This window comes from Oreochromis niloticus, linkage group LG6, assembly GCF_001858045.2.
Source record: "Oreochromis niloticus isolate F11D_XX linkage group LG6, O_niloticus_UMD_NMBU, whole genome shotgun sequence".
NCBI classification, from domain to species: Eukaryota; Metazoa; Chordata; class Actinopteri; order Cichliformes; family Cichlidae; genus Oreochromis; species Oreochromis niloticus.
Genome location: NC_031971.2, coordinates 3860988 through 3874963, shown reverse-complemented (window position 1 = coordinate 3874963; position 13976 = coordinate 3860988). Strand labels below are relative to the sequence as shown.

Below are 13976 nucleotides of genomic sequence, written 5' to 3'. Positions count from 1 at the left end.
ATATCTATCTATACATATATATATTTACATTTTATTAACAGTGAGCTCTCAGAGTACACGCTGATATGAAGAACTGTAATCGGCTGCACTGGAGAAACACGAGAGCTGTGCTGCTTACAGCGAGCTACAGCTGCAGAACGTAAATATCAAGCACATTGTCAGAAATCTTTCAGTATAAGACATGAAGGCAGTTACAATGTTCCAACGTAAAAATTCATATAATATAAATAGTACAGGTAGGGACGGGGTGGCTGTAGCTCACCAGGTCGAGCTACTCATCTGCTAATGGGACGGCTGGTGGTTTGATCCCGGCTGCTGCCGTCTGCATGCTAAAATGATTTCATCAGAGTGTGAATGTCAGATTCACATAGAGGAAAGTGAGACATGGTGTATAACGTGCTATAATCACTGCGGCTTTTTAAACAATGATGTGTTGTGTACATGTGACAAAAACATCTACATTTCCTCACACAGCCTAAACGTGAGCAGTGACTATCACACAGCAGTATCTGGAGGCCCTTATTAGTGTGTGTGCCGTCATGTTAGCAGCAGATTAGCGTTTCCTTAGACTTCAACATGCGCAAAGATCCGAGCATAAATTATGACACAACAAGATAAGATGATAAGTTTCCACAAACACTGTGAGCGGAACCATGTTTGTGCAGGAACTGTGACTAAGTGAACTCAGACATCATCCTTTGGTTCTGTGACAAACAAAAATATCTTGTGTTGTTGATTCATTTCGGCGTGGACTTTGCACACTACTTTACTCAGTCATCTTCGTCACTCTCGTTTTCTCTCATTCTCCGCCTCTGGTTTACGGCGCCGTAGATACGACAAAAACCCCACAACTTTCAACTCCTACTCCTCTCTGCACTGAATTTCCCAAATGTCTGAGCATTTTCCCCTCACAGGAGCTGGCGTCATGTGCTTCACAAACCATCAACCACAGCACATCCACGAGCTCGTATCAATCTCTTAGGCAAGAACGTGATGTTTGGGAACAGCGTTAGCAGCGTATACAACAAAACTCACTAACCCTTCCATCTCAAAAGAATTGTAAATGAAAAAGTCTTTGAAAAACCGTACTGAAGTGAAGGATGTAACATTTATTGACATATTAGTTCCTCAGACATGATCAGAAGAATGTTTTTTGCACATTGACACTGATCTATGAATCATTCAAGCATGAAAATTGCACCATGTATCATTTTTAAATGTATCTTTAGTAACTTTGTCAAAAAACACATCATGTGTTCCCATTTCTGTACTCGAGTCTATGAGAAATGAAAGAAAACACTTTGACAGCCATAAAATAATAATTTTACACCAATAAGGTGAATCCCAAAGTGCTAAAAAGGGAAACTTGTGAAGTACATCCTTAAAATATCTGAGGAGGCTCTGGCGTCCTTAAGACTGTTTGAGTCCAGCCGCTGTCTGTGAGTGGTGCATGCTGTGGAGTCTTGCGTCCTTCCACAATGGCTCCTCTCCTTCATTCTCAGGTTTCTGCTGTCAGTAAGAACACTACACTTGGACGCCATCTTCCTGTGTTTGTGTTTCCATCCCGGATCCTCTCCAGTCCTCGGCCTCCTTCCTTCCACTTAGCGTGCAGTCTCATGGTCCTGGTGTAAAACCCTCCACTCATGGTAAGGAGCTTCCTTGTCTTGATATCAGTGGCTCCTCATTGATCCAGTTAAAACAGGGTTTTCTTGGTATTAGAGAACTTTACACTCCTAACTTTGTGATGAGTGAATGTTTGGATAACATTTAAGATTCATTTTCATTCTCTACAGCATCCCAACCTTTTGTTAGACTCGATGCACCACACAGAAATTCAATGAATCCTAACGTAATAAAGACTCTGAGCATTTTACTTCAAATCAACTTGTTTAATTATTCACAACCAAAACAAGAAAGAAAACATTGTTTCTCTTTTTCCATCTACATCATCAGTAATATAGAATTCCTCCAGATCAGAACCATTAAATCAATCTGATATTTCCCTCCAGAATATTAATGCTAACTATATTAAGACATCTGCCTTGTGCTTTTTCTAAAACACTGTAAAACTATTATTATTATTGTTGTCATTTTTCCTAACAACACTGAAGTCCTCAGGACAAAGCCACCACCACCATCATCATGTCTTCATTGTATATGAAAGCTCGTCATGCTCGGGGTATTGCAGCATTTCTATGTGAAGCAGTCACCTACTCGTGTTCACGTAAAACCAACTGAAACCAGTGAGACATCTGCTGTTTGTGTGTGTGTGTGTGTGTGTGTGTGTGTGTGTGTGTGTGTGCGCAGTAAGACCCCACAGGTAACACAAGAGGGCGACGTTAGCACCAAGAGAGGTGCAGCATCGGGACGTCAGCTCTCATCCAATCAGACGGCGCCAGTCTGTCAGCTGGTGCCACTGTGTGGACGTCTGAGGTACTGAGAGCTGGGTTCAGGTGAGCCATCACATGCACTCTGTGTCAGCTACAGCCCATATTTACCTATGAGGAGTAAGGCACCCTTTATAAAAGACAAATTCACCTAATGCTGAAATATTTGTTTATATGTTAGTTTCTATCAAGCATTTAATAAATTCAGAGTCCGCAGTAATCTTAAAACCAGGAAAAACAGTGAACTGCCAATTCCATCTACTACTGCCATGAAACATTTAAAACACATTTCCAGTCACTGCCCTCGGGGTACATGGTTCCCTGCAGAGGAGCTAATGCTGGTCTCTTTCCTTCAGTGTCTTTGCTCTGTGACAGACATCAGCATGGTGAGCGAGCTGTTTATAAAGAGAACCTTACTGCCATGGGTTAGCGCTCTGTGGCTAGTAACAGACAGGGCAGGTCACAGTTACACTCAACAGCTGACTGTACCTGTGCCTCACAGTGTTTTCTATGTGCAGATGGTATACGAGTGACCGTTTCATCAGACTCCCTCCTTCTTGTTCAGAACAGCAAACCTTCCATCTTTGTTTCCAGCAGACCTTACAGCAAGTCTGATGCTCGTCTCTGTGGTGGAGCATGTTCTCCTTCACCACAGCGAGCCGTTTTATATTTCTGCTTTCTTTCTGACAGTCAGCCGTCCATCACAGGCTCTTTCAGACAGGCGGAGGACCGAGGTTGGTTATACTAACCTGGTTAAATAAAAAATAAATGACCTCTCCAAACACCATAGAAACCTCTGTGTCACTGAGTGTACAGTGACTGCTCCAGACTTAAGAGTGTTTGCTGACTGACTGAACACAGCACCTGCTACTGCCACTGTAAAAGCCTTTGTGCTAGCAGTCTTAGCGACAGCTCTTAAACCAGGAAGAATGAACAGTGATCTTTGACCTTGGCAGGGAAGTCAGCTGATATCCAACTTCTTCTAAATCATGTGACATCTGAAGAAGCGTGGCTCACACTGGCTACTACGGTAATGACTGAATGTATCCGCACAGTGCTCGCCCTAGCATTAGCCAGCTCTCAGCTGAAGCCTGCACAGCCTGTCTTGAGGTACTGACTGCACAGGTCCGGCCTGCAGCTATGATGCAGATTTACTGTGTTTTGATTAACAGCTGCATCTCGATTAAATAATCCAGCAGGTTCAACTTTGCTCTAAAAGGAAATCTTTAAGTCTCTGACATGCACTGAAACAAAAAGGATTTCTGCATACTGCTCTCCGCTGCACAACCACACTGGGATTCCTCCCCCTCTTTAACAGCATCATCATCATCACTCAGTCGCCTAAACTCTGAGCTCGCTTCACTAATGCAGCTTTCTGGAGCGTTAATAGCGGTGCAGTGTTTCTGAGTCCCAGATCACTTTAGATTCAGTTCAATCACTTCGAGGGACATAAGGTACAGCTCGTCACCAAAGAAATGTGAGATTTACGCGTTTGTCTGTCACAATATTGGCACTTCAGTTTAAAAATACACCCATACTAAATTCCCTTCAACACCTCCACCTCACCTACGATGGTCTACAGCGCCAAAGTGTTTGAAGCCAGCAGGCACACGTACACAAAGCTCGACTTTGGAGAGCCTCCACGGACCAATCAGAGAGGTGCAGGGAGTGCACAGCAACATGAGTGACACCAACTAATCCCTTTGTGTCAGCTTCTCCATGATAAGACATGCTTATAAGGAAATTAAGAGTGTGACCGTTAGTCTCCTGTTAGTGACCGTTCTGACAAGCGACCCTTCCTGGGTTTCCCTTTCAATTACTTATTGGAAACAAAACAAAACAAAGGATCATGAAGATGTGCGGAGAAAACCAGAAACCTGCGTACAGTGTCGGTTCTCCAGCTAGTGCTGCACAAACCAGCCCTGTGAGTCATCTCCAGCTAGGCTTCCACTCACAGAAACAGACATGTTTGTTGACTGTACAGAAAAGTAGGAAAGGACATCACAGTCGGGATCAGGAATCTGAAGAATTTTCCCAAGTCTGCCTGTTTCCTCTTCGAGTGTTTTAAGCAGGGCTGAAAGGAGAAGACGCTGACACAGCTGCAGCTGGGGACGTCACAGCACCAATGTTTACAGTAGCTTCCATACCAAATGCTGTACATGTACTGTGACCTGAAAATACACTTGGTATTTTCTATGTAGTGTACTGTAGGGAACACACTGTGGGCTCTTGTTTTAAAGGGGCAGTGCACACTGAGCAGTGCTCTCGTCTGTCCTTACAAACACTGCTGCTGCTGCTGTCGAGATAGTCACCGGGTGTTTTTACTTGGGTATCTAGAATGCTACTGGCATTGGTGTGCACTACTACAAACGTAGTACTGTGACATCTCTTGCTGCAGTTTGCTTCCTCTGTCAAACACTAATGAAAGGAAGAGGAATGAAAGCAGTGTCATCAGCAGAAGTTTCTTTGGTTAACGGAAACAAAGTGGCCGCATTCACATTCGCCTGCAACTGGAAGAGCTGAATATCCGGGCAGCTACAGATAAGAATATGGGAACTTCAGACCCTGCGCTTTAACTTCATGTAAGAATCTTACTGTGTACCGGCCTTCTCCTTTTTAAGGGCATCGTTTGAGCCCAGAGGTCATCAAAGCAGAACATAAAGCTTCCATATCTCGTCGGTGCTCACAGAAAGCAATGTGAACCACACAGATTATGGCAGGGGATGGGGACACTGTCAGAGTGTGATTCTTGCCATGTATTTGTCATAAGGGGGAGTGCACTTGTGTCTATAAGGACTTTCTGATTGCCAAACAGCAACACACACACACTAATGACACGGAAGAGGAGGGAGGAGACAACGATGTGCAGAAGGAAGAAGGTGAGTGAACCAGAGACAGTGTTTGAACACTTAAACACAAACGCAACAACCTGAGACCAGAGTGGGGGGAGTTAGTGGGTCGACAAAGGAAGGGCAAAGAAATAAACAGAGACAGACTGATATTAGAGAAATAGTGCAACAAAGTAAAGCGAGAGACCTTTTGAGTCTGGGAGCATCGGAGAAAGGACAGGGAGAGCAGGATTAGGGCAAGGAGAGCAGGAGTGAGGGAAGAGAAAATGGTGAGACAGCAAAGGAGGAAAGATTTAAGAAGAAGAGAGACAGTGGAGCAGTAGTGCTTTCAGGAGTACGGCTGTGGAACTCCATATCCCGGTCTGTACATGGGTCTCCCTGGTGCTGACTGAGAATTGGAATAGGCAGGCCCGGATGGGTAGCTGTAGCCCCCGTAGCTGTAGGAGGCCGGGTAGGGCGCAGGGCCACTCTGAGTGTGGCTCGGGGTGTACTGGCCAAATGCTGAGCCCGGATGTGGCGAAGGAAAGGAGGGCTGGGCCGGGTAAGGGCAGCTGGCCGAAGCTGGAGGCCCAAAAGGGGGGCTAGGGCCAGAGTAGCTCCCTGCCGGAGGGAAAGGTGAAGTGGGACCTGGGTAAGGAGGGAACTGTGACGGGGCATTGGCTGGAACAGAACCTGCTGCTGCCACTACAGCAGGAGGAGTAGGGCCCGACACAGGGTATGGACTGTAGGGGAGCCCAGAGGAGCCCCCTGCAGACGCGGACACAGGCTGAGAGGCGTTCTGAGGTTTGGAACTCGGCTGCTGTTGGTTCGTCGTCGTTGCTGTTGTCGTCTGTTGATCCCACGGTGACAGTGGGGTAGCAGAGTCCTCTTTCAGGCATGCTGACGACGTCATGGCGGTGGTATTGCCCTCGCTCCTCTGTCGCAGGATTTCTTGGAGTTTCTCTATCCGTACGCGTCTTTTGTGAGCGAGTGAGCGTAGGGAGAGGAATCGGTCGAGGAAGGAGTCCAGTGGAAGAGATCCCTCCAGAAACTCATCTGCTAGAGCCTGCGGAACGAGACAGGTAAGACGAATGAGCGATGCTTACTGCTGAGCAGGTATCAAACTACCTCTAAGGTCAAATAACTTATAGGAGCCACAGACTAATGATGTGGGCTGTGGGGTGGGACCCACTGCTTCACAACCTGCACATCTAAACTCCATTTAGTGAGAATGTGACGGCACCCTGAAAACAAGCCCAAAGCCGGCCACAGCCCAGATAAACAGCAGCCGCTGTTAAAGGAAGTGCAAAATCCTTCAAAGTAAAAGCATTTCTAGTTCGGATAGGTCTGCACTGCTGAGCTGCCCAACTAGATAACACAGTGTGCCCAGGGGCGCACTTAGTCCAGCTAGTCTTTAGTTGAATTTCCTCATGAATGAAGCAACTAATCCAAAACACAGCACAGAGACACAAGCTGTTCAAACAACACCACAGGTCTCCACTAGGGTTGGGCAATTGGATGAATATATCGACTATCGCCGATAGGCTGAGCCCATTGGCAATCGTTTTCACACGGACGACTTATGTATTTATTTGCCCATGAGTAGGCTTGCTAATAATGATGGAGCTAATAGAAGCAGTCAACAGAAAAAAAAAATAATAATAGCGCTGTTTTAACAGCACCCTCTTTCATCTGTCAGCAAATGCCCACTCCTCAGAGTGCGCCCAAATGCTTGTTGGAGCTGCAGAAGCTGGTGATAGCCCAGCATACTCAGCTGGATGGTGGACACGTACATGCTCATGCAAGTTAGTCATGTTTCAGTACTTTGCTCACACTATATGTCTGCACAAGTGACACACCGCTTTGGTTACATCCTTAGGTTTACCCTTTTCATCCCAAATTGGTGATTTTATATTTTTTTATTGCTGTCAGCGTTAATGCGCTGTCATCACAACAAACGCGATTGTATGACAGACTGAGTCAAAATCCCTGAAATGTCTCTGTCAACGCATTTCGGGCAGTTTGTCCAAAGTTTGTTCATTCTGCACTCCAGATTTTAATCGCGTTAATCATGATGACCGCGTTAATGCAGCGTTAACGCTGACGGCCCTAATTGTTTTTGGAAATTAGTTCGTCCATGTTTGGACTTCTGTGTCGTAAACACGCAAATCAGTCCGTGCATATTTACATTGCTGCGCCCATCAAAAAGTCTGTGCATGCGTGAATATATCACCCATCGTCGATTATTGGACTGACGATTGTCGGTTGGAAAATTTTTACATATTGCCCAACCCTAGTCTCCACCATCCTACCACAAACAGGTGGGTCACATATTTACAGGCATCAGGAGGAGGAGCAGAGATCATGTCGCACACAGTCATCAGGAGGTCACGCGGACCCTCACACTCGCTGCCTGATGGTGACGTTTACGTCATTCACATCTGACTGGAGCATAGTGAGCTCTTGGGAAGTATAATCCCAGCTCACCCATCCATTGCTGCTTATCACGGGCTGGGTACCAGAGGCAGCAGCTCAGATGCCCATCCCTCCAGCTCTTCCACGGGGACAACAAAGTGTTCCCAAGCCAGTTGTAGTCTGATCACTTCAGTGAAAGCTGACCACATCCTGACACCTGTGGCTGTAGCTCAGCTGGCAGAGCAGGTCACCTCCTAAACAGACTAACTAACTTTATACTGGCATAGATGTTCACAGGCTGAGACCTTCTGAACCAAAGACATCATCTGATGGTGATATGTGTGATTCCAAAACCTGCATTTATGTGTCAGCATTAATTGGCTCTTCACTCAGGAGCAAATCACCGTACCATGTGCACTAATGCACAGCCCATCATAGATGCAGAATGCATTGTGTAATGATATCAGACCAGGTGGTCTATCTGTTCCATCTCAGAGACGGTGGAATCAAAAATCATTCTGATTGGTCAGACCACAGAACAGTTCAGTCCATCTGAAACAGCCTCAAAAATCCAAGTTAAAACTCATCAATGTTTCATCAAGTGGTACATGCATTAGTGGGCGAAGCAGGAAACGCTGCTCCTGAGCCCACACACTGACTTCCACCACACTGTCATGTCTGCATGCATGCAGAAACTCATAAGAAACAACACATCCCATCTTCAGGAAACTCTTTAATCTATTCGTGATCGTCGTCGTTTAGAACTGAACTTTAAACTGTTGCCTTTCGTTCATATTACCTGAACATGCTGACCCCACGTTAAAAACATCGAAGCGTCTGCCTGTACATTAAATGATGCACCTGCAACATGTTTGACAGTCCATCACTGACCTCTGACTCTTCTTCTGTTTTGCTGCCCTCTGTCTGTAGTCTTGAGAACAGTGCTTCTGGAGACACCTGACCTGCCATGCCATCTGAGGAGAGCAAGAGTTAGAAAGAGACTGAGTATGAGCCTGGGCGTGTCTGATGATGGAAGCATTAAATCCTCAGACTGATGAGAGCTGTGGAGTCACATTATTATAATGGTGAGAGATTAAAAACAAAGGCAAACTGAGAGGCATGCTGGGAAATTCCCACCTGTGTGTCCCACAAATAGACTTTACCTGGGTGGGCTGCACAGGTACAAGTCCACCTGTTAAGGACAGAGATTCTGCAGGCTGTTTCCAAACAAACATTCAATAACAGTGCTGAAGTGCACACTTTCAGCTTTGAATCAAGAGGGTTTATACAAATTCTGAATGAACCATTTTACACACAGTGCCTCGCTCACTCTGGCTCGGTGGCTGTACACAGACTCAATACTAAAGAGGTACCATGGACTGGACATGGTCCCCTCATGTATTGATCCATCTATCTGACAGCTCCTGCACAGCACTGTGCAGGTGGAGGAAGAACTACGACTCACTACAACACTGCACATTCATCTGGTGCCAGTTTATTAGGATTTGTATGTATTCGGCACATATAGACTGCTTTGCCCTTGACTCAGCTCTCTGAAACTGGCGCTCCCTGCTGTTTTTGATTGGCTTTTTTAAACACAGACACAGATAACCATGTACTGTCACACAATGAGCCACTTTCAAATCACCAGTTAGCCTCCCAAGCAGGTTTTTCATCAGGTTCAAACTGGGAACCCTTCTTCACTGAGGTGATTGTTTATTACTGACTCACTCATTTAACTGCATCTGACTACACTATCAGGTCCATAAGGTTTGTCCCACCCGGTCTTAGTTTAGCCCATGGTACATGGTCTGTCGTTTATAAGGTGTTTTTCACTCTCACCTAACACTTCAAGGACATTTGAACTTTGAGCTGCATCCATGGACACATTTTAACACCCTCACATGCAAACGTAGATGGATGCATGAAAGAGTACCTGGGGTATCTTCTCCAAAGGCACTTCAAACATACGGATGCAGGAGAGAAATGCATCAATAATAAAATCCTGAGTGACATAAAGCAAGGCTTTTAGGGGCCACGGTGAAGAATGGGTCCAGTCCCCACACTGTGTGTACTACTACTACACCCAGGGCCCTGTCACTGCCAGCCTCCTACTAGGAGCACCTGTGGAATAAATGCGAAAATCTTAGGTGATTTTCAGAAAAGCTGACCTCTGATTTTGAGAGTCAAGGTCACCGGGATTCAGAGTCATCTGAGACTTTAATTTTAGTAGATGTCAAACTCATTTTACATTATCACCTGACCCTGACCAGTGACACTCCACTTTGTGTGTTTAACTACACATTAAACGATAGAGAAACACTGCTGTAGTAAATGATGCACGACTCTGAAATTGTCAGAAATAAATGTGTAAAATGACACCAAGTGTACCTATGTAAAAAAAAAAAAGAGAGAGAGAGAAATCCTATAACAGACCGAAAAATAGGAACAGTTTGACAACCACACCCCATCAGATGAAAAACAAAAACAGAGAAACACTTCTCAGTGACACTATAGGTCACTTACTAACCAGAAGATTGGTGGTTCGATCCCTGCCTCCTCCAGTCTGCACGCCAAGATACTCAACCAGGTTCAAGTTCATCCATCAGAGTGTGAATGTGTGTGAATGTGTGTGAATGTTGTATTAAGAGCTCCGAGAGAGGAGAAAAGTGCTGTACATGAATCAGTCCATTTCCCATTTTAGACATTTAAAGTCAACTTCCAAAAAGACAAATCTACTTTAACTTTTTTTTGATAATCATTGTGGCTTTTATGTGTTCATCAGAAGTGATGAAAACTTACTCAGTGACACAGTGAGTCAGGTGCAGTCACTAGTGTGCACAGTGTTCATCCCTCCCCCTACCTTTCAGGGAGCAGTGCTGTCTATAGGTTTCTCTGACTGCCTCTAGTTGAGAATATCTCTCCACCAGCAGCTCCTTCTGTGACTCCAAGCGAGGCTTCATATCCAGGTTTTGCTCAGCCAGGCTGCGATTTGATGCCAAAGCCATTTCTCTCTCCAGCTGGATGTTCTGGATCTGAAACAACAGCATGTAATGCAATGGGAATTATAACTTTAAGTGTTGGCATCAAACACATGTCTATGTAAATTCTTCAGTGTGTCTGCATTACCACATATACAAGTACTGAAATGTGGCATTAAGTAAGACTCAGCAGTCTTCTTTAAAAGACCGAACAATGGACTGACTTGGTGGAAGGATGTCAGCAGATTATCCTCGTGTAGAATATAGAGTCATATCAAAAGTACTACTGCAACCACAGTGACTAACACAGGAGCCTCGTGTGTGCTGGAAATGAGCCGGATGCTCCATCTTGTTCTTGGCTTGTAAAATAACTGCAGTAAATAAGTTTGTTAGGCTGACATAAGTCTGTGCGTTTCCTGTTCCTGTACTGTGTGGCAGAGTACGCATCACAGCCGAGCACAGAGAGGTGTACAGCTGAGAGATATCTTTACAGTTTCAACACGAGCCTGTGTATTTGTGTGTATAGCCCTGTGATGTGAAACACCTGAACAACTTTCCTAATGCTGCGTTCAGTAAAGTCCAGACCAGGATCCAGCCCTGGTCTGGACTTTGGTGGGATCAGGTGGACGGGACAGCTCTGCTGCCCTGACCCGTCTGCTCTCTGCACAGCTTACCAGTTTTATCTGACTGCTGTTTTTCATGCGTTAGTATATAATGTTTATTATTTTGTGACGCACAGCTATGGGGACATTTTTTCCATGATTACGACCCAAAAACATCACTCGACTTTCACAACAGTCTTAATATGAGACGACTAGAACTCAAAGGAAACTGTGTCACAGTGTCATTATTTACTGACTCAATACTACACATTCATCAGTGGAAAACTTCTGTTGGCCTCTGGGATTAACAGCATGTTTGAAAGTGTCTCTGGAGTCAGGCTGGCATAAAGTGTTGTCCAAAAAGCCTTCGCCTCATTTCTTTCCATTTTGCTTCCACGCAGTGTCATTTTCAAAGTGAGCAACAGTTCTCAGGCTTTTCTTTGGACACTGGCTGTTTTCAGTACTTGTACCTGATCATGTTCAGAGGAATGTTATTTTGTTTGTTAAGCCACCTAACTCTGACCTATAAATCACTCAAGCATAAAAATCGCCTAACTCAAGGGATGAACCAGTATTGTGTCTGCACATAACAGGCAGCTTAGTAAAGTTATAAATGACATCTTCAGGCACTTTGTTGCTAGCAGCATGCTGCAAAGCACGTCATTTGTTCCCATTTCTCCCAGTTGAAGTTATGAAAACGTAACACAGTCTGACAACTGACAATGTGATTCTCTACAAGCTTTAACCTGAAAACCTGCTATATCTTGGCGTGCACTCAGTCCTTAAAAATCTGATTAAACTGGATGACAAATGAAGAAATGGCAGATAAACCACTGAGACTGTTCTGCACGTGTTCCTCTCACAGGTGACTGTGCTGTCTCTCTTCACCTTGAGCAGCTCAGGTTTCTGCAAGCTTGTGTCAAATCAGCAGTTGAAAGTCAGTATCTAACCTAATGATTTCAGGAGATTTGCCATCATCAGAACACTTTCACCAAAAACAAAAACACCTGAAGTATTCTGGTCTCAGTTTGACCCAGCTCAGAGACAAGGGGACATGAGTCAGTCGTTTGAAATAGGAGGTGATGAAGAACAGGAAGTTCCTAGGTACAACTCAACTCTACAATTTTGCATAACTGCAAACAAAGCAAAGGTTACAGGGACATAGGCAAATCCCTATTTGCTCACTTCTAGGACAATTATAACTCCTAACTTTATCATTTTGAAGAAGAAAAATATCACACAACTACTGAACACTGTTTTTAAAACTAAAATCCTTCCCACTGACCGCCTAGTCTTTATCACTTTTCACTGAGCTGATGTAACCTTGGCAGGAAGACCATAACTTTATAGACAGTTTGAGATTTAAATTAGAAACCAGTTGTAGGGTCACTGCAATGCCACATAATCAAATTCCTGAATTCTCATTAAGGGAATTTAATCCGCCTTTCGACAAAGGGGAAGAAGAATGAAGCACTAGTTTCACCTCATCGGACTCCAGAGCCATCGATTCCACCCTCTCCGGGCTGTCCAGGAGCTCCTGTAGCTCTGATTGGCTGAGGTCCTGAAGCTTCTCCATTTGATTTGCCAGGATGGCTGTCCAACATAAACAAATCAGGAAAGAGACATTAAAAACGCTCTTTAGAGACAGAAAGTTGACATATACAGTCTCTGAGCAGCAATGAGCCGCTCACACAGCTCTGTGAGCCAGCTCGGAAAATCAAGAAGACATTAACCACGTCCCTCGCTGCTGCTCCCTAAAGAAAGTCACCACGATGTAGGCGATATATGGAAACTGTACTTAGTTATTTTCCCGCAATATGCCATTAGACAAATTATAATACAACAAATTAGCCAATGACGGCTAACAGCTAGCTAGCATAATAAAAGCGCATATGGAGGCAAGTGACTGTAGGCCCCAAAACACAACAAGCTGCCCGGGCGCACAGTGAAGCAGGAACACGGGTGAAAATGAACCGGTACTTACACGACGCTAGCAAACCAATTTCAGTGCGGCACAGAGTGGCGGTGACATCCAACAGCACCTATTTATTCCCACTGACAGGTGACGTGACACGTCCTCAGGATCTGTAATCTGCCCCGGCTCGATCCACAAACACAAACACCAACCGCTTTGTTTCCGACGCTCTTTGGCCGCAAAGCTATCTACTGCTAATCGGCCGACGTCCAACCTCACCTGACGGCTCGGCGCTAAGCGATACGATGACAACAGTCGCTATGATCGCAATGTCAGGCACTCAGCTACCGTCAACTTCGAAGGAAGCTCAGCGATTTGGTGCTCAAAACCGGAGCTAAGAGTCACCCCCTCAGTCCTGGCGACGACTGTCAAACGTCGGTGTCTTCCGAAGATGCCTACTTTAATAAACACTCGACTACAGTCGACAAAATGCTAGAATGGAGGAAGAATTTCGCTAAAAATAGGAAAGTTTCACTCCACACTGACAGAAACCGCCGCCATTTTTGGAAGCCTACACGAATTGCGGGTGGTATTCGGAGAAATCCCAAATATTCTGAATACAGCACTTGTGAACTTTAACAACATCGAAGTTTGTATTTATAAATGCTTCCCGATAATTATCATTTTTGGGCACACTTGGGTGTAATTATTTTAACTGTGTCCGTTTTCCCTAGTGTGTCCCCCATAAGGCAGGGTAATGGTACAGTCCGGTGCTCAGCTGATATAAGGGAAACCCCTGTGTGACGGTAATGTTCCGTCCTCTGCTGTGATCTCCACTTTCCACAGCG

The 13976-nt window shown here is 45.0% G+C and overlaps 1 protein-coding gene across 1 annotated transcript; it reads right to left on the bottom strand.

Moving 5' to 3' along the window:
- Positions 1-1874: 1874 nt before the first annotated feature.
- Positions 1875-13735, bottom strand: vps37c (VPS37C subunit of ESCRT-I). The gene is made up of 5 exons (XM_003456535.5): positions 13198-13735; positions 12697-12806; positions 10494-10665; positions 8522-8604; positions 1875-6281 (listed from the first exon to the last, which is right to left on the bottom strand). Exons 2-5 carry the CDS (start codon positions 12787-12789, stop codon positions 5565-5567), a joined length of 1065 nt encoding a protein of 354 aa, XP_003456583.1. The 5' UTR covers positions 12790-12806; positions 13198-13735; the 3' UTR covers positions 1875-5564.
- Between the last annotated feature and the right edge of the window lie 241 nt (positions 13736-13976).

What these genes read in the sequence shown, in the direction of transcription:
- vps37c (XM_003456535.5), bottom strand. Translation starts at nt 12,789, where the DNA reads ATGGAGAAGCTTCAGGACCTCAGCCAATCAGAGCTACAGGAGCTCCTG. An exon ending in TGGCTCTGGAGTCCGATGAG is followed by an intron (nt 10,666 to 12,696) that starts GTGAAACTAGTG and finishes CTGTTGTTTCAG; the next exon opens with ATCCAGAACATCCAGCTGGA. An exon ending in ACAGCACTGCTCCCTGAAAG is followed by an intron (nt 8,605 to 10,493) that starts GTAGGGGGAGGG and finishes TGCTCTCCTCAG; the next exon opens with ATGGCATGGCAGGTCAGGTG.